This window comes from Chelon labrosus, assembly GCF_963514085.1.
Source record: "Chelon labrosus genome assembly, chromosome: 6".
NCBI classification, from domain to species: Eukaryota; Metazoa; Chordata; class Actinopteri; order Mugiliformes; family Mugilidae; genus Chelon; species Chelon labrosus.
Window position 1 is genome coordinate 21,460,408 of NC_140342.1, and position 24,119 is coordinate 21,484,526.

Sequence of the window (24,119 nt, forward strand, 5' to 3'; positions counted from 1 at the left end):
AAACTTAGCGGTAGGATGCATTGTTAAGATAATCACATGTCTCCACACTTTCTCCTGACTGACACCTGAGTCTTATTCATGGAGAGAGAGAGAGAGCGAGAGGAGAGGGGGAGTCTATATGTAACATGGAGTCTGTAAAATGAGAGGAGAGTGCGCATTGAACACAACTGAGAGTGAGAGAGTGACGGATCACATACTCATCAATTTAACAAAAAAAGAAAAGCCCGTGTTCTTTGAAACGGTGTAATTCTCCTGCGAGGTGATTCAGGCTCGCAGATGAATATAGCAGGATAGACGGCGCTGCTGCTGCTGCTGCTGCATCCCGGCTCTCGATCTTAATCTCCCACTTGTCTTGTGTCACATGGCTGTGCATTTACATGGAAATCCAGCTCGTAGCTGTATAAATCGCACTATTAACTGTTGACAGGAGCCAGCAAAACCTTATGATACATACGTACGGGACCAGAAAGGGTTGCACACGCGTGAGATAAAACCTCCCAGTGAATGCCACACACTTGTCATTCAGACAGGATGTGCTGCATTGCCAAGTTTGACTTGGGCGAGCTCACAATGCACACATCTGAAAGGCAGTTTAAATGAAAGTCAGGGCAGTGATTTATGAGACCGCTTTGAAGGGGTTTGAGCCTGTGCTGCGTGACACAGGGGTCTAAAGAATCTCATCCAGCCTGACCTCCGCAATCTTTGAAAACTGCAGAAGAATGCAACGTCTGAACAGTAATAATTCACACAAAAGCCAAATTTAACTCAAGGTACACCAGCATTTGTATTCAACCTACAGTCTCCAGCGCTACACTGAAAGATGTCAGGCATTGTAAAAGTGTTTTCTTCTTTTCATGAATTGTAAGCGTTGACTCCTGCATAGATCCTTCACCCAACAGAGGCTTTGTAGAGAGAACTCAAGTTTGTATCCTCTGTGATTCCTCTGGTAAATGTGTGCATAAGCATACATATGCACAAAGGCCAGGAGGGACCACAGTCAAACACTGCATGCATTGAGAGCGGAGTGTGATTATGTTGCCGTCTTACACTTTACAGGGCGTTCAAAGAGGCATGTATAACTTTGAACCTGTTCACCTCAGTAAACAAAACACTGCTGGAGCTGCAGCTGCAAATGTCCAGCAGTCTTCATATGGAGTGACTATTTTTCCTGCCTCCTTTTATATATTATTCTTTGTTTTAAGGGTCCAGTAGCCCCCAAATGTCCCCCTATTCTCAGTCCTTGCGAGATGCTTTGTTCACCCCAGTCACGTCTTCTGGGGAGCAGCAGCGGTCACCCCGTCCACCGTCTGGTTGGCTGGCAGAGGAGGCGGGCTCCAGTCGGGCTGGTAGAAGTGGATGTCAAACGTCCGTGCCCAGTTGGCGAAGACCCGCTTCTCGGTGATGAAGCGGTGGTGGCTGCCCCGCCGCCCGCGCTCATGGGAAATGTACATGGCGCACTCGTCCGGGCCGCGCGGCTCGTAGTAGTGGTAGGGGATGGAGTGGTGCTGAGACTCCCTGCAGTGGAGGAGAGACAGAGGAGAGACGGTTGACATTTAAAACCGCTTTAATGAGTCACTTGAGTTTCATGCCACCACAAAGTGTTTTTCTTTTTTTGAGGTGAGGAAGAGAGGCAGGTCTCCATTCATCTGTTTGTGGTTTGCAGAGCCGACGCCGCTAAATTTAACGAGTTTTAACAACATTTAAATGCAAACTGAAAGTAAATGAGAAAGATAAATAAAAAAATTAAAAAACTGTTTGCGCATGAACATTACAATGTGTTGGTGGATGGGTCAAGGCAATTCGCATAGCACAATTTCAAAGAAATGCACTTTTAATTGGTTATTAAACCTTAAGAGAGAAAGGCAGATATACACCGATCAGCCACAACATTAGGACCACTGACAAAAGAAGTGAATAACATTGGACCTGGTATTCATTAGTGCAGATGTTACTTAGACACAAGGGTGAATGTTAATTCTGCAACATACACCGATCAGCCACAACATTATGACCAAAGACATCTTTTGACAATTCAGTGTTCTGCTGGGAAACTTTTGGACCTGGCATTCATTCAGATGGATGTTACTTAGACATGTAGCACCCACCTAGACCAGACCAGACACCCCCACCCCATAGCAATGACACTCCTTGATGGCAGCAGCCATCCCCAGCAGGATGCAGCCTGACACAGACACACACACAAACACTTGAAGAAAAGAAACCCGGCCTCCAAATTCACTAGATCCCAAACTGATCAAGTGAGATGATCCACAGAGGCCCCTCCCCTCAACCTATAGGACTTAAAGCCCCCCCACTAACAACATCTTGTTCCCAGACACCACAGGACACCCTCAGAAAGCTCATGCCCATTTTCTCTGATGAGTCACAACTGTTTTGGAGGCACAAGGGAGACCTACACGATATTAGGCAGGTGTATATAGAAGCACACTGTAAATAACTTGGACAGAAATATGTTCACACCTGCACATTATGCTCCACAATAAAATATTACAGCCTCCACTCTAGACCATTGTGGACTGAGAGGTGTTGGATGTTGTCGAGGTCAGGGCAGATTCTTTCTTACCTTGTTGGGAAAATATATATATCTATGTATATTTATTTTTTTCATATATACAAGGACACAAACCTGAGTATCACCAGATGCTGAAGCACAGACCCTCGACCATACAGCGTCTTTCTTAGATCAGGTCTTAGCGAACCTAATGATGCTAATGATTCATCCTCTTAAATCACCTTATGAACCGATTTGACGCTGATAGAACTAGACTTCTGTTTGTGTATTTCAAGCGGGTTATGTCCTTGAGTTTTCACTGAGGCTTGTTTTTAAAGCTTGTCTGTCACAACGTGTCAGATCCTTCTGAAATATTAACGACGCATTACATTTGCAGCATTTTGGCGTTTTCAGCTGCACAAGTCATCACGTCTCGACAGTCATTCATCTTCATATATTAATCATTGAGTCTTTATACATTTTACTTTCCCTAATTCGTCCGCGCTGCCGTTTAATATGAGCCTACAGCCTGTCCTCATTCCTCAGGATTGGACTGTACCTATTATGGACTGCAGTATATTTTAAAAAGTGATCTATTGTAGCTGTCAAGAGGATAATACTCTGCTGTGTGTCTGTACTATGTGAATAAAATGCAAAGAGAGGTATGTTTGTTCTCGCACTCGCACCTTTCATTCAAACACAGACTCTGGCTTTGTTCGTTTTGTTCTATTCAATATGAAGATTCCTCTAACGAGAAATTAAATCACATTTTCTTCAAAATTACTTTCTTCTGTTTTTCCGTCCAGACGTCTCGAAGAACAATAGACCTGATTTTCTTAAAAACTTCTTATACAAGTCGCTGTCGCTGAAGCTGAAATATTGTGTCGTGGTGTGAGGCCCGTACCAAGAAACGCAATGTTATGAAAGTGTGGCGGGGTACGTTTCATGTCTTTCCCCCCGGCTCCTCGGCACACGCTGGCAGTGAAATGACAACATAAAAAATTCCCTTAAACCGGGACAAAAATGCTCTGTTCTGGTATTTATTCTGTAGTGAATCAACTGGCAACTCGGTGAAAATTACAGGTCCCATTAATGGCTCAGTTGATGAGATTCTGTTTTTTTTTTTTAAGTGTGTTTCTTTCAAAGAAAAGAAAGAAAATAATGACATGAAACACGGGTCCTCTGCGTCTTGAGAGAGAATAGATGAGGTGGATAAAAGTAAAAGAAGAAAAGAGCCAGAGGCGAGCACTGAAAATTTCACATATTACAACTGATGTCTCTTTTATATTTACTTTTTATTTATTAATGTTATGGATTTATAAAAAAATGTCAATAAACCATATCTGATGTGATGTTTGGGGGAGATGGTTTTGAATCCTGGACGTGATGCGATCCACTCAAATGATCATCGAGTATCATCTTCTTAAGCCAACGATCCCTCCTCATTATTGTTGAGATTGAATTTGTGCTGAAACCCCCCCGACATAAAAAGTAATTCTTTAATCAATCAGAGCCAAGAACAACAGACCGTTTTGCAGTTTTTTTTTTAATTTAGATATCTAATAAGATTTGTTCCCTGTTCAATAAAAAAAAAAAAAACTATTATAGTGGTGTCTGAGACGGCGAGACGTGAGCTGTAATTCAAGCTGTTAAACTCTGCTAACGAGACCGGCTGAGCTGGTTGCCAAGAGCAAGAAGGAGTCAGAAACGCGTGTCACAGCTCTTTGTATTTCTTCTAAATGGGACCGGCATCGTGGTCACGCTCTTTCTCTGTTATGTTAGGTTATATTCAACCTGGTTCTTTTTTTCATTAGTGAAGTCTGAACCTCGGCGCCGTATGGCCACATAGAAGACACCTAGAAGACGTCGGGGGAGACAGCTACGTGTCTTCATCCTGGATGCTTTTTTAATTACATTTGGGCTTTTGTTGTTTTTTAATGAGGCGTCTCCCTCCTGTATTTATTAATGCACCTGAAAAGTGTTTATTGTATAAATTTGAATTGACAATTATTTAAAGATTTCCACCACAGAAGTCACTTCAAAATTAGATTCCTAAACTTTCATATAAACCACAGAATGCTCCTTTTCGGGTTCTACACCAATCAGGCATAACATTATGACCACCTTCCTAATATTGTGTAGGTCTCCCTTGTGGCTCCAAAACTATTGTGACTCATCAGAGAATGGACATGGGCCTTCTGAAGGTGTCCTGTGGTGTCTGGCAACAGGATGTTGTTAGTGGGGGCCTTTGAGGGGAGGGGCCTCTGTGGATCATCCCACAGACACTTGATCAGTTTGGGATCTAGTGAATTTGGAGGCCAGGTCAACACCTTGTGCTGTTCTTCATGTTTTTTTGAGTTGTTCCTAAAGCCTAAAGGCTGCATCCTGCTGGGTACGGCTGCTGCCATCAAGGAGTGTCATTGCTATGAGGTGGGGGTGTCTGGTCTGGCCTAGGTGGGTGCTACATTTTTAAGTAACCACATGAATGTCAGGTCAAAAAGTTTCCCAGCAGAACACTGAATTGTTACAAGATGTCAGTGGTCATAATGTTGTGGCTGATCAGGGTATGTAACAGAATTAACATTCATTATAAATTCACCCTAAACAAAGTTCGATAACAGTGCTTGATAAAGGAGCGCCATAAGACCAAAAACATGTTTAAAACTCATTATAAAGGAGGAATCTCTGCAGTACAAAATATCCTCCCTCTGGGTAACACATTATTCCTCATGTAAGTGTGTTCCAGTTCATGGCTCGATGCTCTCGAGTCTGCATTTCCATAATGAATAATCCAGGACGCACAAAGGGCAGAGAGGACGCTCTTCTATCAAATTCAGCAAAGAAATGCGGCTTTATTTTTCTCGAATTTGGACTGTGTGTCCTCTGCCAACCTCTGGCCGTGATAATCTATTGTGCGTCGATCGATTGCTATTGATGGCACACTGCAGTCGGGACGTTGAATGCTGCAGAAAGCAAAGCAAATGCAGCAACACAAAAGGGTGGACAGAGCTGGGGTAAACAGAGACAGGCTGTCTGAATGACTCTGGGTAAAGTAGAGTAGCAGGGAATTAGACCAGGTGAGCTGTGTCTCCCTGTTCTCCCTGCAGGCTCCTCATCCCGTAAGTAGGGAGTATGGAGAAACTGTCTGAGAGTTTTTAGGCAAAATAACTGACCAGTATGAATGTTACATGTTTGCTCAGCAACCTTGACTGAAAAATGAAGCCAACACCGAAGTGACAAAAAAACTCAAATGACTCAAATGGCCACCTGAGGCTGGCTCTACAAGTGAATTAGTACCCATAGACCTCCGTGTTAAAATGTTCGCAACCTGCTGCAACAGTTTTCGTCTTGATAGCTTATTTCCCAATTTGTGACAAGCTAATATGTTATAGAATATAACCATTTAAATTATATCAAGCCTCATTAGTGACGCATAATTAAGAGGCAAGATCACTTTCATAGGTTTGTGCCGTCTCAGTTTGAAAGCTGTCTCCTCCACTCACACTACGGCATATTTTTAAATTAGCAACGATTTGGGAGGAGTCAGGCGCAGGCAAGATGGCAATGCCCGTTGCCACCCACGTTGAGCTTCCACCAACGTTTAGGCCCAGACACACCAAACAAACTGACATCAAGGAACTGCCATCAACAAAGGGTGGAAAACTATAGACCAACACTAGCAGATAGCTGACAGCTTGGTGTGTCTTAAGGAATCCTGTGGATGCCATCACAGAGGGGTTGTCTATCATTATATACACCGATCAGGCATAACATTATGACTACTGACAGGAGAAGTGAATAACATTGACCAGACACCCCCACCCCATAGCAATGACACTCCTTGATGGCAGCAGCCACCCCCAGCAGGATGCAGCCTGACAACTAAAAAAAAAACGTGAAGAACAGCACAAGGTGTTGACCTGGCCTCCAGATTCACTAGATCCCAAACTGATCAAGTATCTGTGGGATGATCCACTAGACGCTGTAACCTACACAGGTAGCCTACGGTGGTGTGAGGCATTTATACTCTGGCTCGCTCTATAAAAACGCCACCCAAAGTCGGATCAATTGTTGTTTCTACTTGATTCATTATTTCAACAAACTTTCGCCGAAATTTCGCCCAAGACGAGTCGTACGAATGTTTGTATCTCCAAACCTCCTCAGTCAACCTTTGCTCGATGTGTTCCATCTTTATTGATCCAAAACAATCTCTTTATATAAGATAAATTGCAGAGCTGGAGAAGCAGCTGGAAATAGTAAAGTGGAAACACGCTGCTACCAAGAGGACCAATCACAGCTCTTACAGTCTGCGTCGCCGTGACGCGTAATTACATTTCTGGGGAGGTGCACGTCAGACTACGATGTTAGGGTCTACATAGGGTCCGTGGCTATGAAGTATAAACCGTGTGAAAGGTCCCCCACTAACAACATCCTGTTGCCAGACACCACAGGACACCCTCAGAAGACCCATGTCCATTCTCTGATGAGTCACAACTGTTTTGGAGGCACAAGGGAGACCTACACAATATTAGGAAGGTGGTCATAATGTTATACCTGATTGGTGTACAGTTAATGGGAATAATGTCTCGAACCAGAAGCAGAGTGAGAGCCCTGCCTTTTGTTTCATCATCTGCAGTGATTCCCTGTTTATTGATTCATTTCTGTGCTCAGTCAATTTAAGTATTCAACAAACACCTCCCGCCACGCACAAATTTCACTATCGACTGCCTGAATACATTTAAAGTCTTCATCTTTCTTATCAGGCCGGCTGTGCTGCGACTGCATATATACGGCTCTGCTTTGTTGGAGATGATCTTTTACATTCAGCTCCACTGTCTCACCTGCAGAAGTCAGGGGCCACCATGCCGTAGACATTGATCCTATCACACAGCTCCAGGGCGATGGTCATAGTGAACCAGCCGGTGCTCAGCCAGGAGTTTGATATCCTCCTGCAAAGCAAAAGAGGAGGAGGAGGAGAAGAGGGAGAAAGACGACAGTTAGATGGAATCCATGCGTGGGTGACCACAAGGATAAAAACTGTACATTATTAGATTTTTTTTGAATGCGATTAACTGGGATAGATAATCAGAAAATCTCACGTTGGTGTATTATGGCAGAATATAGATTTATCCAGATCCAGAGGTTGATTTTTCCTGACTGCAAGATCATTCAAATTCCCCACACAGCTTCATTAAAATACAGATCCATCCTACATATCGACTGATACAAATGAACCCTGTCAAATAATCAAACCCTTAATCAGAAAGTAGCCTTGGTCTGCATGCAGCGTGGATAGCTGAAAATGACACAGCTCCAGCTGCGGAAGGCTGTGCCTGCTTTCAGACTGCAAAGAAACGAGCATTAATCATAGTTTTCTGCGATGCTGTTATGAAAGAAATATGGAAAGATATTTACATTGCATTAGAAAGTCTAAGTGTCCGTCAAAGCGGGCTCTGTCACCGAATTGCTGTCGGAGGGAAAAGCCTTCCCGCCTGACTATCGTGCATTTTTGAAGAATTCTTTGCTGCCGTTGAATAGATGTAACTGGCTCAGGAGTCTTTCCGAGTTAAAAACTTTCACCACTTCTAAAGGGGCCATGAAAACATTTAAGTTTAAAGTGAGAGGATAATAACTAAAACTTTTCAGCTTGGCTTTTTGACAGCGACAAATTAAGTGTATAATTCAACGAAATGTTTATGCAATATATTTTTTTTATTTCGGTATCAAAATCCTTCAGAGCGACCTTTAGAGGATTTTTAATTAACTGTCAAACAAAGACACCCAGTCTGAGGTTAGTTGGTGTTGGTTGTAGGCTGAACTGTTGAAATGGCTTGTATGAAGCTTCATATATTCGTCCCCAGCGGATGAAGCCTAATGTCACTGTTGAAGCCTCTGACGTTTACGGTTTTAGAAACAGATTTGTCCAACCTTATAGTAAAGGGAGACTTGACAGGAAATGTTTGAGAACCTCCCTTCAAATGTACGATCTGACAAGGTAAATATTACCAGCTCAACATCTTCTGGTATGCATGTCAGTGATTCACTCTTATGGGTGGCTTATGCTTCTGCATCAATTTGACGCCTTATGTACAGACCCTAACGCCGTAGCCTGATGTACACGCTGCAGACCGCAAGAGCTGTGATTGGTCCGCTTGGTAGTAGCGTGTTTCCACTTAGTATTTACGGCTGCTTCTCCATCTCCACAATTTTCGAATTGATTGTTTTGGATCAATAAAGATGGAACGCATTGAGCAAAGGTTAAGTGAGGAAGTTCTGAGATATAAACATTTGTATGATTCATCTTCGGCGAAATTTCGGCGCCATTGTAGAAAGTGAAGCAGGAAGTAGAAACAAGCGCTGACTAGCTTTTTGGTGGCGTTTTTACAGAGCGAGCCAGATTGACGAGTGCATAAGTATAAATGGCATGCACAGGCGTAAGGCTCATTTTGGGGACACAGACGCCGTAACCTACACATGTAGCATACGCCGGCGACTGAAACTTTCGCCGAAATTTTGGCGTCATACAAATGTTTGTATCTCCGAAGCTCTTCAGTTAACGTTTCCTCGATGTTCATCTTCTGCAACCACTTGTTCCTGTGAAGGGTCACGGCGTCTGCTGGAGCCTATCCCAGCTGTCATCGGGCGAGAGGCAGGGGTACACCCTGGACAGGTCCCCAGTCTATCACAGGGCTAACACAGAGAGAGAGACAACCATTCACACTCACATGCACACCTACGGCCCATTTAGAATCACCAATGAACCTAACCAGCATGTCTTTGGATGGTGGGAGGAAGCTGGAGTACCTGGAGAGAACCCACGCAAGACACAGGGAGAACATGCAAACTCCACACAGAAATGATTCAAACCCTGGACCTTCTCGCTGTGAGGCATCAGTGCTAACCACCTCGCCACTGTGCCGCCCATTTCCTCAATGTGTTTAATCTTTATTGATCTAAAACAATCAATTCAAAAATTGCAGCGATGGAGAAGCAGCCGGAAACACTAAAGCAGAAACACGCTACTACCAAGCGGACCTGCTTAGGGTCTGCGTAGGGTCTGCGTGTGCTCTGCGCTGTCGCCGTAGACATGCGTAGGTTACGGCGTCTATGTCCCGCCGTACCTTAAATGAGTCTTTAGCATTAAAGTAGTCAACAGAGGGCTTGGCTGAATCTTCTTGTTTTCGCATTGAGAGAAATCTGGTCGGTTGGCCACAGCTCCTGAGCATGGTCCCACACCCGCAGGTTTAGTTATTGTTCGAAACAGTTTTGGAACAATTAAAATTCATCTAATCCGTTTATAAATTATTCAGTGCAAAAAAAAAAAAAATGCATCACAACTGTTCTTGTTCCCTTCGCACATCGTGTTAAGATGTTCAGATATGAGCTGATGTAAGAGCGGATTTGAATCCTTCAGCTGCATCGGACACATCTGTTCATCTCATCACGCCTTCCCTGTTCAACGGCTAAACCTAATCTGGAGCGGGCTTGTTTCTACTCACCAGTGGATGTTTTAATAACTCTATGTATATATATATAGAGAGAGAGGGAATTGGCAATATTAAATAGGACAAAAGACTTTAAGTAAACCGTGCAGCTTTTTTGTCTTTGTCTAAGCTGCTCCCCATATGGGATGATATTATGATAAATAATGCACAAAGCACAGTGAGGGAGGAAAATAACATTAATTCTAATTAATGCACAGAAATTACATTAAAAGGAAGGAAGTCATTTAGCTGCCGTATTGTCACATGCATCAGTCAAGGTTTACTTAAGCGGCACTTATCAAACTCAGCAAATCTAAAGTGTTTTAAAAAGGACACTCATAAGCCAATAAAAGAATTAGAGTGACCACAAAGCAGTAAAAAGGATGGGTTTGAGTCATAAGCTCAGAAACATTTGACTCAACATCACAAACCTCATGGTGGAATAAAAAGTCAGATGATCGTCAAAGTGGTTTCGATAAGCCCTGCGGGAAACATAAATGTACCAAAAGCATTTGCACAAATTTTTGTTTTTCATCAAAATTAGTCGAGCTTTTTCTTTGGTCCCATTCCCAAGACGAGTCATCATGTTTTTAAAACGATGCGACTGAGGAGGCAGAGGTTCAAACTCTAGCTTAAGAGCAGTTTGACGGAGTGAGCGTTCCTTATCTCCCAGCCGGCCCCATCACCCCGCTGCTCCTCAGAGCTTGTTACTGCTTCTTGTCTGTTCCCACACATACGCACCAGCATCTGCAGCTGAGGCTTTAACTCGGAAAGACAGAGGAACAAAGCCCGGCCCCCCCCCGATAAGAAAAGTCATGACAAGAACAACCAGGCAGGCTTCTCGACGCTCTGCACGCCTGCTGTTGATGACAGTGACACGTCTGGAGGGAAGGGTTGCTGTTTGGAAGAAGGTGTTCAGACGTTCTTTTGCAAATTTTCTTGCAGAGTGAACAGTGTAAGGGCGATACATGTCGGGTAAACGCCATGAAATTAAAGACCTATTTAGCGCTTTTCTCTTTGAACGACCACTTCTTGTGGATGCTGGAATAGAAATGCATCTCCCTGGGAAGGTTTAAGTGGAAATCTTTCCAGAGTCTTGAAATGGATGGAGGGGATGTTATAGACAGAAGTCCTTGAACAAAAGAAGATAAACTCTTTTGTGTCCACCTCTGGGTATTGTTAGACATGCTAGTGCTGCGGTGCTGTCTTGGTCTTGCAGTATTTGGCAGAAGAAGCAAGATATCAGAAAACTAAGGAATGGACTGCTGTTAAAATGAAGCTTCTACAAGACTGTATCCAAAAACCAACAGGGCTATGCTTAAAGTCATTTTCTAAAAAGAAGAGCTTGGCGTATCTCCAGACAGAAAGCACCAAACCCTGGATGTACCATGTAGCTTGCACCGAACTAGCTTAGTGTATTAACAAGTGAACATGGGAGCTGAATATATTTTGTAACTTTGGCTAGCTGTGCAGCAACAACAACTCAAAGTTCGCATTGTTCTTACGGATCACCTCCAGAGAGACGTGAAACTAAATGGCATCTAAGTCGACCAGGATAATTCAATGTATTGAATTAAAACTAATTTTTAGATCAACTAAATGTGCCAGCTAACCTGTGCTAACATATCATGCTAACATGCCAAATGTTAAGAGGGCAACCTTATGCAAACAATTCAAAGAACACATGGTAAACATTAGCATACACAACTTGGAAATAAACAGTAGTATTAGGAGGATAAAGGTTAAAGATTATGTTATGTTAGCTTGACACTACCAAGCTAACATGCTAGTAGAAATATCAGTTACTCACACAAAAACACCAAAAAAGTCAACATGCAGGCATTTTTTAAAAAAAAGCAATAAACAGCTTCTCTCTTTATACCCAATATAAATATCTCTAAGATACTACTCTTGTTAATTTGGCGCCATTAGCAACCATTATGGCGTTAGCACATTAGCATGCCACCATGTTATTGGTGTATCTGTATATGTACTATGATGAAAGTTGCAGTAAATTTAGTTTTCTGGGATATTTCTTTTTGCCACAAAGACAAACTGGGCGACTAACACCAGGCTGCAGTCTAAAAGAAAAGACAGAGGTGGACACAAAGCCACCTTTGTCGTCTTTTCTCAAGGAGTTCCCGTCTATAACATTTTCTCAGTTCCATTCGACACTCTGGAAAATCTTACAGCATCTCAGGAAGATGCATTTCTATTTCAGCGTCCCGATGAAGGCTCTGACCAAGCTTTAATTTCGAGGTTATTACGTTAAGAACGTCTGAACTCCTTTTCAAACAGCCGTTACTCCGAATGTGTCATCCTCATCAACAGCAGCTGTTAGCACATTAGCATCAGTCCGTGTTGCTGGTGGAGCTAAAGACCAAAAAAATTAATTACGATATATAGCAACAGGCACCTTATAATGTATTGTCCTTTATAGGAAGCAGTACGGTCAGATTCAAGGTGAGATCTGAGATGTTCTGCTGTATTTTACTTTGGATACTGGATGCTTTTTTTTTTTTAGGATTCTCTGCAGAACATTCAGTAAATAAAACAGCAGAGGGTAAAAAGATATTACAGTAAACAGTGATTTTAGATCCAGACTCAGTTTTGTCGTTATGCTGCAAGTAAAGCAAACAGCAACTCTCCTCCTCCCACACTTTATCCCTCCCCTCTCCAACACAACACTGTGTTTGCTGAAGAAATTGTCAGTTCCTGTTGTTTTACAGATTGTCCAAACAATCCGAACCTCCAGAATCAATCAGTCTGTGACAGTGTGATGAATAGTGACGATGCACTTTTGTCCAGCCTTTATTAGAGTCCGCCCATGCGGCAAACAACAGCGTCGACCCAATGTGATGCTATCGCAGCTGAAGCACGCACGTCTCATTTTCATTTAATTAAGAGCGCACCAGGTTGTCTGGAACATGTTGATTTGTTGTGATATGCAAACAAGGCCATCGGGATTTAATATAACAACAGCCCCGTCCCTCAAACACACAGACTTACACGCTCTGCTTTGGCAATTTAGAAAACTTACAGAGTTCAAAGCACAGCGTTTTTTTTCATCCAGTGACCTGTGGTGAATGCACGGAGGTCTTAGTAGAAGGCATGCCGCTAATCTCACTTAAGAAGTCTTCCTCATTTCCTTGTTTATGAACATGCTGATGAATAATGCCGTGTGAAATGTCAAGCTCTTAGCTTCAACGGCTGTCTTTTAAATAAGAACCGGAGGCAAGCTGTGAGTGGGATGACAGATTTATCCCCGTGAAGGAGAGCGGTGCTGCTCCTCGTGTTTACACAGTTTGGGATCGTGAATCTAGCAAAAGTACCCGTTTAATGAACCGCTTAATTGTGTGTTGATCCTTCAATTTTCAAAATCTTCTTTCTATTCAAATGAGTTAGAAACGGGATTATTATTGTCGAACAAGTTGTATTTAATGAAGGGGCCGATTTCGAGATGAGTACACAACTGTAATTGGGGAGGAACGGATGGGAGAAAGAATTATTATTTTTGCATTTTTATTGAATTGCGTTTCTTTTTATAAGCAGGAGTATTGTCACTGAGCTCTTGCGAGGACATAGCTGATGCACATTTGCAAAAATAAAATATATTTTTGTCCTTGAGCCGTTCTTCATGTTTTTTTGAGTTGTTCTTAAAGTGTTTTTGTGTGTGTGTCTGTGTCAGGCTGCATCCTGCTGGGGATGGCTGCTGCCATCAAGGAGTGTCATTGCTATGGGGTGGGGGTGCCTGGTCTGGTCTAGGTGGGTGCTACATGTCTAAGTAACATCCACATGAATGCCAGGTCCAAAAGTTTCCCACCAGAACATTGAATTGTCACTGTTAATTACTTCTCCTGTCCTGTCATAATTTTACGGCTGATCGTGATTTTGGTTTTCCCCCGCAGACACAGAATGTATTTAAGGTTTGCATCAGACACCTTCAACCTGAGTGACTGCGCTGATTACAGGCTGTTTGGGGTTGATTACTAATTTAAGCTCCTTCACGTTTTCCAGTCCCATCTGTATCTACTTGACTTCCGTGGCACTGTCTGTCTCATCACAGCTTACGTTGCATCACTTTTTTGCCTTCCTCCCGGCTGAAAATAGTCAAATTATAAAGCCGGCGTCCCTTAATGTTTGTGATTTCTCTTCTGTGCATGTTTTTCTACTAGAGTGGCCTCATTGTGTGTCCCTCTCTGATGCACTTTATTCTTCAGTTTCAGTTCAGTATTTGTTTCCATTTTCATTCTTGATTTGACTTGTAGGCTGATTGTTCATCTCGTTAACTCAGATTTATCTCAACTGAAGAAATTAAAAACATACAGGATTGATTTTACATTTGGAGTGGAGTTGTCTCTTAGTTTTGGCTTTAACCTGCACGCTAATCGTCCGCATGCATGGGTAGCTGCACTTATTCTGTGCGATTAGAGTCTTTTGATGAACCGATTCATTAAATTCCCATGTGAATGTAAATATGCAAATGTTCTCAGAAGAAAATCAGCAGAGGACAACATGCTTCCAACCCCTGCTGTTATGCGCGAGTCCAAATTAACATTCGACGGCACTAATTCTCCACACAGCACAGCGGAGGAAGATTTAAAAGAACATCTGGATATCTGACTGATTTATGTTTGTTTCGTGCGTTAATCTAAGGAACATGCAGCCTCCTCATGCATCCGCACGCATCCGGCGCTTTCGTGTGCCGCCATTATTTTTCCATCTCTTCGCTGTTTCGTATGCGCGGTCATGATTCATTCTGTTTCCACCGCGCTGCACTAGTGTTTCTTTTTTACTGCAAATTGAAAATGTGCATATGGATGGAAACACACTTTGTGTTTGTGTGACATATTACACCTTAAGCCCTTTTATTATGGTTTAAGGAGTCTGGTGACATTTCAAATGTCCTAGCATAGGTTTGTCCACCTTCAACCTGAGCTAAAGCCTTATCATCCAAAATAACTGCAAACGTGTGGGCGTGTGCGTGGCCTTTAAAGGTTACAGCCTATTGTAAGTTAGAGTGAGTTTCATGGTAAATGTGTCCTGTTCGTCTCGTTTTGCAGGGAGCTTCTTTACCGCCGAGCTTTTCGAGTGTCCTTAAGTGTAATTCTAGAGAAATACTGGCTCAGTTATTAATGAGGACGTGCTGTTGGAAAGAGGTGTACACAGAGACTGTGGTGACAGGAGATAATGTAATGTTAATGAAATTCAACAAGTTATATATTATAGCCGCAAAAAAACAAAACATGGCAATGTGTGTGGTTCTGGACTACTCTTATTTTGAGGCGTAGCTAATAGGAGCGTGTGATACAGCTGACGCCATGGAGGAAACTCCATGACGTTGGTTCCTATACCATCATATCCACTGTGCTGATAGCAGGGTTGGATCATAGACTGTATAAAGATAGACGGCGGAACCGCTCCTCAAAAGTGAAGCCAAAGCAAGTAGAGCTCCCCCTGGTGTCTGGCGGCAGTATAGGTCATAAGCTCCGCCTCCTCCATGTTAGCGGATGGGACTTGGGCTAAAACTAAAACACTAAAATACACGTCAAATTATTTTTTTCAAGGATGGTTTCTGTCCTTTTAGGTAGTTAATATAATGTTGATGCAAATGTCAATTTTTTGGATAAGTTTCATTTTAGCTAGCTACTTGACGCTATAGCCGACTACCAGTTGCCATGCGGTCCTGGAGGGCTGAGAGAGTTGTACATTTATTTATTTTTTTAAAACAAGCACAGTGTATAATCCAACATTTCAAATGGTGGAGGTAGAGCAGAGCGCAGTGTTATTAAACGAAAACATGAGTGAGTCTGGTGGAAGTGTTGCTGGGTCATCAATAACGTGGCTCCACTCTCGAACTGTACTGCGCTGACTCTGGGTCCCAGTGATACGTGCAGCGCAGTTTGGTCAATACAAAGAAGTGGCTCCATATTTATATACAGTCCATGGGTTGGATATATGGATTTCATTACGGGGCGTGTTTCAAACAATTCAGAGAAAAGACACGTCTGCACGCAACTGGACAGTCCTCCAACCAATCAGTCATTTTTGTTGTAAACAAATTCAACTCCATGGCACTCAGATGATGTGCTGTTAGTCATCTGTCCATCACTGCATTATTTAAATAAATATCTTATCTCAGTTTCCAGTAGAGGGACTCCAAATCAGCCTTCCGCCTCAAAAAAATTTTGGGTGAGGGAGTTGATCGGGCTTCCAGGCTACTAGCAACCAACTGTCAACTACAAAGTGATGGGCAATAAGTAAAAGGTTTATATGTGGAGGCCCTGGACTGGATTAATTTCAGTTGTTCATCAAAGTGTCACTCTCTGCTTCACAAGCTCTACCTTTTTCCCTCCTTTTTTTCCTGATGTTTCTAATAGACCATGTTTTGCCAGTATCTGAGTTAGCCTTAGTCCTTTTTTTCATTACAAATGTGTCTGTTAGAAACTACAGCGCCTGCAATAAAGCATACAGGAACATAAAACAGCAGCTACAAAACAAAAAGTTATTTCAAAAGCTAATTTGCCTTTAATCACCAGTTGAGAATCATTCTAGCATCGCGATTTAACACAAAGGATGCAGAGGGACACCTGTTTTCTGTCTCTCCTCCGCCGGCGTTATTAAAACCGGTGGATGTGGCTTCGCCCCACACCAACTTAATTACCTTTGCTGAAATGGCACAACCCATAATTACAATTACAAGCTCGCAGGGTTGCCGATCGCACGGTTGATTACCCAGAAACTCTGCTATTAATGCTGCATTCGCAGGCTCGAGACAATAGGATTCATTTTCTAAATTAGATGCAGTATTGCCATTTCATAAAGGTGCGGCACGGCTGAATGAAAATAGCGTCCCTTTAAATTTATCCTCGGCATTAGAAAGCCATAACGCTGGCACGTTAGAAAGGACATCAAATAAGCCTCACAGATGTAAATGCCTAAAGCTAGAAACATCAGAGACAGTAAATAAGACCAGTAACAGAAGGCGCCTGCTCGTTGTAAACATTTACCATGATTGTACGAATAGAATCTGAAGGATGGATATCTGAGCCCTTCACCGAATCCTCTGCTGGGTAATTTCCCCCCTCGGCATCTATCTTAAACTGAAGTTAGATTCAATCTCCACTGATACCCCAGACAAAAGCTCAGACAAAAGAGAAGGAGATACCGACTCGTGTGTGTGTGTGTGTGTGTGTTTGTGTGTGTGTGTGTGTGTGTGTGTGTGTAGTCGTGTTTTCATTAAGCATTAACAGCCACAGAGCTGAGAACTCAGCTTGGACTCATTAAAACCGATTCCTTTTAACGCCGTTCGGCTCCAAACAAAGCCGAAAACGCAAAACTCAGCAGTGTTTACAAAGCCATTTCGGACATCACGCTCTTTTTCACCGCTTTCAAATAGTTTCTCTCTGCGGCGCATTCAACGAGCTGCAGTAAACTCCCACATCTGAGGCCTGAGAGACTCCTTAATTCAAACACCTTCCCCTTTTCAAGACATTGCTTGATTTTCAAAGGCAGATTATGAATGCAGAGGAATCCTTTTCAACAGGCAGCCTTCGTATGTTTAATTGTAGGAAGCTTCCTGTACCTGGTTTTTATAATGAATTCTGAAAAGTAAATATATTAACTGTAGAATATGTGTTTTGAATGACAGAAATGTTTCATTGGCTTGCATTAGGTAACACGAATCATGCACCAGAAGTATTTATATGAGGGTGAAAAAAACTCTTTTATTGTGCAACAAAAAGAGGTCAGATATAGTTGACTTGAATAAATCTGGCTGCTGAAGATGTTCAGCTTAGTTAAAGAAGCTATGAATCTTTTACCTTGTTAGAAAGGGTACAGACTGTGCTGCCCTGAAAAGTATATTGAAGCTTTTTATTATTACACATGAGAACAGAGCCGGTCCTGATCGGAAATCTTTCCCAACTCTCTACATGCTGGACTCCACTCTGTCGTTAAATGGAGATCCATTTGCACAAACTATCAAAAAACATGTAAGATCACTTGAAGCTGAAAAGGTTGGAGGCGCTAACTCTCTGTTTCTTATTTTACGTAGTTATTTTTAAAGCAGGAAACATCTTGTCTGATCCTCAAGTCAGTTTTTATTCACTGCATTAAGTCAATAAAACGCAATAAAATATTGACTGTTGACCTTTTCAACTTCCCACTGTCGCCCTCATGTCAGATTGCAAATTTACTCTGATCCAAGCATCCAGAGTTGCTCAGCTCACAAAACAAAAACTGCAAATCATCACATTTGCTGAACCAACAATATCTGGAGCTGGATCTCTGTAAAAATCTTCTGCTGACTGCGTGCACATTCATCACAACACCCTCACCTGTCCTTGCCCGTCTCCTTCTTGAAGAGCTCGTCAAACTGCAGCATCTTCTGCCAGGAGATGATGTAGACCTTGAGCTTGGGCAGCACCTGATTCATCAGCCTCAGGTTGTTGTACACCAGTCCCTTCCCGTCCCGCCTCATGTAATTGCTGGGGCCCCAGAAGATGAACACCGTGTCCTGGCTGGCGTTGAGGAGCTCGTGGCGGCTCCGCAGGACGCGCTGCATGCTGGAGTGAGCGATGACACGCAGGGAGGTGCGGCGCCCGACGTCCCGGGCGTAACCCCTGGCGGTGGGGGCGTCGTTCATGCGGATGACGCACTCGGCGCGGTCGATCTCATCTCCCCGGCCGCCCCCGGTGAGGTGACCTGAGCTGGTTACCAGGGCGCAGGTTTGGCAGTGCATCCTGAGCGGCTGATCGGTAGAAAAGCAAGAAAAACAGGAAGTGAGAAAAAAATAAACTTTCTCTCACAAATATTTGCTGTGCATGAAAATATTTGGCCTCCTCGTCTCTTTGCGGATGTACCCGGAGCACAGCAGCAGAATTTTCCTGTTAGTTTTTCACCGTGTTTGTTTGTAAGCCTGCAAACTCTCAAAAATGCTCTGAAGTTCTGTTTAGCCTTAGTTTATACAGAAATATGCAAAGCAGACAGAAATGCTCACCTAGGGGAACTTTGGTAAAAAGCTTCTCTGTGTGTTTGAGGTAGAAAATGCTTTGTTGACAAATGGGTAGCGACAGAGCCTCCTGGGTATATGTAGCTTGTCATATTGCTTTGCGATCGGTAGAAACCCCGGGGTCTTACAAAGGATTCACCTTAAATCTTTCTCTCTCTCGCTCACAACAGAGGAATGTGTGTTTACCTCCAATACCAGCATTTGATGCATAAAATTCATGTGGAATACTTATTAAATATGAACTTGTACAGAATATATCTGACATAGGAAACTGGTATTATAATACAGCACATATGATGAGAGCATGTGGAATTGATACATACACTATAGCTACAGACTGGGTGTCGCACAAATCATCAGTCAAAGGAGAAAGAAACAGAACAACTTGATCGGAAGACATTGTACATGTACACCGATCAGCCACAACATTAAAACCACTGACACGTGAACTAAATAACATCTTGTGATAGTTCAACGTTCTGCTGGGAAACCTTTGGACATGGCATTCATTCATGAGGATGATACTTAGACATGTAGCACCCACCTAGACCAGACCATGCACCCCCACCCCATAGCAATGACACTCAATGACACACACACACACACAAACGCTTTAGGAACAACTAAAAAAAAAAAACATGAAGAACAGCACAAGGTGTTGACCTGGCCTCCAAATTCACTAGGTCCCAAACTGATCAAGTATCTGTGGGATGATCCACAGAGGCCCCTCCCCTCAAAGGCCCCCCACTAACAACATCCTGTAGCCAGACACCACAGGACACCCTCAGAAGGCCCATGTCCATTCTCTGATGGGTCACAACTGTTTTGGAGGCACAAGGGAGATCTACACAATGTTAGGAAGATGGTTATAATGTTATGCCTGATCTGTGTATGTACAGATCAATGCATAAAGTATTCGGCCATATAAATACCCATGTGCACACTATATGTCTCCAATAACAGCAACTTATATATGTTAACTTTGTCACATGCTCTTCTCAACATGATAAACACACCGTGGCATCCTCATCTGGCACATTTTTACTGTACTGTTAAAAAAAATAAAGTTTCAAAAACTAACAAGAGGAAGCTGAAACAACTAAACGATTGACAGACAATTAAATCAAAATCAATTTGTGTACTTTAAAGCATTTTTTCCCCTCAAATATGCGTGAAATACCAAACAGGTGAATATCTTGTAAACGTCAGCATTTGGCTATTTTATTTTTGTATTTTATAGATTAAATAAACAACATAAACAACAGATTAACTCAATTAACTGATGAAAATGTTCATTAATAAAGCCATACTTTTGTAAAAACAGTTCAAAGGCCTTGGCCAACCTGCATTGTTTTGTAATTTGTCTGTTTTAAACTATATATATATATATATATATATATATATATATACACATGTGTGACTTCTTCCTGCTCTTTCTGCTGTTTCTTTTTAGACCTTTATATCTCCCCTGCTGTTGTTAAAGATACACCCTTGGTTTTCAGATGACACCTCACATGCAACATTCATGAAGTGCATGCCCTCCTTTTCCTCCACAGCACGCGCATATATCATTAACGCAGACCCATTTACCTACGTTAGGTCTCTTTACATGTCGTTGGTGTGTGCGGCGGCTGCACGCGAACTTAGCGCTCGTGTGTGCACGTGGGCGGGTCTGGGATTTTCCTCGCTTCCGCGCTCGCTGTAAATCAACGATATGCAAACCAGGCCTGCAGAACCCTTTAATGTGCCCTGAAATATCACCCCAGCAGGAACGCGGCGGTTATTTACATTCTAGGAGACACAACAAATTTACATTTTCTTGGCATTAACGAGAACAAATGGTTACAGAGAGATGTTTGTGCGGGGGCGCCATTATCGGCGTCATCTGCAGACTTTGACTTGGAGGCGGATTAGCGGAGGAACAGGCTTGGGTTGTTAAGGAGACCTTAAGGTGGGGGAAGAAAGGGAGACGGAGATGGAGAAGAGGTGTGAAAGCAAAGGAGAACAGAGAAGGAGCACGGAAGCGATAAAACCGAGGAAATGCGGAGAAAGAGAAAGATATATGGAGGCAGTGAGAGCCACCCTGGTGCCATAGTGTTTGATGAAATGTTGAGCTAATGAGGTCCTGGTGGTCTGCATCATCTCCACCAGCAGCAGCAGCAGCAGCAGCATCCGTCCATTCCTCCCATCTCCCCCTGCCCTTCCCTCAACCACCTGGCAGCACTTTGACAGCCAATCTGGCTGTAGAGCTGCGACACCAGTGGAGCAGGTCAGAAATCCCATTTTTATCCAGGGGCTTTTAAGTGGCTCCACAGACCTTATTCTCTCTTCCTCTGTCTCACAGAGAATTTAAGTGGTCCTTGCTGGCCAGAATTGGCCTCTTCAGGGAGCTTGGTCAGGCTATTACCGAGAAATAGGCTGGATGGTCTGGACAAGGCTCTCCATTTCAGCCGGAATTACGTGACCCATCCAATATGGTAGTTTGGTTTGAGGCGATGGAGTTGCTGCAGCCCGTGGTTTAACCCAGAACTGGAAGCGAGCGCCTGCTGACTCCTCAGAACAGCATATTTGCCTTCAAATCGAATTTATCCTCGAAAAAGCGTTCTGAAAATAGCGCTCTGTTTAATGATTCATGCGATAAATGGTTTATAATTCAAGGAGCATTCAATATTTATAAATTTCAAATCACTGGTTTTGTTCCTCGTTACTGAACAAAATACCTTAGATCATAATTAAAAGATGCGCTACGTTTAAACCCCAAGCGTTGCTTTCAGCCTTCCAGGTGTGGTTACAACACCTGATCAAGGCTGTGATCAATAATACAACTCCGGTGAATATCCAGGCTAAATAATGGATTCTCGTAGCTGTTTTGGCTCCTTTGTCTTACAGGCGGACATTAGAAGGAAGAAAAGTCAGGAACTGTTCTCAAAGCCGCTCTGCTTAAAAGCTCGTCTGACGTTTCCAGGAAACTGGTTTTATTTTAGAGATAATTGCTCAGAATGCAAAACAATTCAGTTCAATTCGCAACCAGGCAACAGAGGCCCACGAGTCTGGGAAAGATGGGTGATGTCTGATGGCGTACAACAAACTGTGTGACTCTACAGGGAGTTAAAGGTAGTTTTAACCAACAGAGACCTGCTTATATTCTCCTCCTCCTCCTCCTTTCTCGAGGAAATATTCCATTTTTACTCCACTACGTTTATTTAACCACGTCAGAGTTACCATCAGATGGATACTTCACTCACATTTACTCAAGCAGCAGTGTGTACGATAGTTTTGACCTCATCGCTTTATGTGTATTTGAACAACTAGTTCATGTCTGAAGAAGTAAAACAATATTTAATTTGCTGTATTTCATCTAATAACAATTAGACCTTTAAAAACAACCACTTAAGTCACCGCCTATAGGTGTTCTTTAGGAGCATGACTACATCTATGTATAACCATATGTCAACTGTATGAATAGTGTATTTGTTCCTTTCTCATGAGACGTGGACACGTGTTTGCTCTGGACACAGATTTCCCTTCAGGGACGATGAAAGATAATTCCTCTATTTATTATTTCACTGACTGAAGAAGAGCAGGGGGGAGGCCAGAAAATGTGCCACTGTTGCAGAACCGTTGACTTAATTTCGTTTCATTATGAGTTCATTTATTAATAATTTCCTCCGTAAATCATTTGATTTAAAAAAATAATTACCACTAAAGTCTTGTTTTATTTGACTAATCATCAAATCAAAAGCAGCGCCCAGCGAAATTACTGACTGATTTACTCATCATTAAAGCTCTGGATAGTTGTATAACATGGAACTGATCAGTGCATAACATTATGACCACCTTCCTAATATTGTGTAGGTCTCCCTTGTGCCTCTAAAACAGTTGTGACTCATCAGAGAATGGACATGGTCCTTCTGAAGGTGTCCTGTGGTGTCTGGCACCAGGATGTTGTTAGTGGGGGGCTTTAGGTCCTATGGTTTGAGGGGAGGGGGCCTCTGTGGATCATCCCACAGATACTTGATCAGTTTGAGATCTAGTGAATTTGGAGGCCAGGTCAACACCTTGTGCTGTTCTTCATGTTTGTTTTGAGTTGTTCCTAAAGTGTTTGTGTGTGTGTGTGTGCCTGTGTCAGGCTGCTGCCATCAAGGAATGTCATTGCTATGGGGTGGGGGTGCCTGGTCTGGTCTAGGTGGGTGCTACGTGTCTAAGTAACATCCACATGAATGAATGCCAGGTCCAAAAGTTTCCCAGCAGAAAGTTGTTTTGTCACAAGATGGTCAATGTCATTTACTTCTCCTGTCAGTGGTCATAATGTTGTGGCTGATCAGTGTATTTCCCCATATAAAATAAATTCCCAGAGCAACAATGTATTTTTCATTCTTAAGTGAGGTTCTCAGCATAAGAAGGATGAAGGGTAACCTTGTCCCACTTCGGCTCACACCAGGAGCCTGTCCTGGTTTCGGTGAGCCCATCCATCCATCCACAGTGGCCTAGTAAAGGTACAAAAACAACAACACCGTCCGACAACGACCAGTCACATCTCTGCTCCGTCTGTTGGGGAGACAACTCAGACAGCGGAGGCCGCCCTCCTCGTTTCCTCATTCTGTCGGCATCTGAACCCTCGTCTGCTTCCTCTGAGCCCGTCCTTCAAAGGGCGGCAGGAGCCGTCACTGCCTGCCCAGCGCCCACCCTGCCTGACTTCCTGACCCGGGGAAAAACATGGCTGTCAGAGCTGGGAGGATTAACCTTGAGAGGTGGCGAAGGGGATGAGAAGGAGAGGCGGCTCGGTCCCAAACCACCTGGGGAGGCGGTATCCTTGAGAGCAGAGGGAGATGGGGGGGTCGGGGTATTGGGGACTAAGACGGCGTTGTGGTTTTGGCTCAAGAGCAGCTTGACCATTTCAAAAAGCAGTGATGTGTGTGGGTCAGGAGGCTTATTGAGAAGCATTTGGAGGCCGTGTATGAGAGTGTGTAATTAAGCAACAGGGAGGAATAAAAGCCATACAGGACTCATATAATCACATATGATTACGATGTGATTGTAGATGAAGGAGACTGTGCAGCGCAGCGGCCTTGATTGGCTTCGTGGTCAGCGCTCACAGCCCTCCGCTGCC

General features: G+C 43.1%; 1 protein-coding gene across 1 annotated transcript in view; it reads right to left on the reverse strand.

The window, feature by feature from the left end:
* Nucleotides 1–1,265: 1,265 nt before the first annotated feature.
* st6galnac5a (ST6 (alpha-N-acetyl-neuraminyl-2,3-beta-galactosyl-1,3)-N-acetylgalactosaminide alpha-2,6-sialyltransferase 5a) overlaps nucleotides 1,266–24,119 on the reverse strand; it is a gene marked incomplete at both ends in the record, with an annotated part of 49,020 nt that continues 26,166 nt past the window's right edge. The window contains 3 exons of the mRNA XM_084547454.1: nucleotides 1,266–1,515; nucleotides 7,354–7,461; nucleotides 18,336–18,748. Of these exons, the coding sequence (XP_084403580.1) occupies nucleotides 1,266–1,515; nucleotides 7,354–7,461; nucleotides 18,336–18,748 (771 nt within the window). The remainder of the gene's footprint in view (nucleotides 1,516–7,353; nucleotides 7,462–18,335; nucleotides 18,749–24,119) is intronic.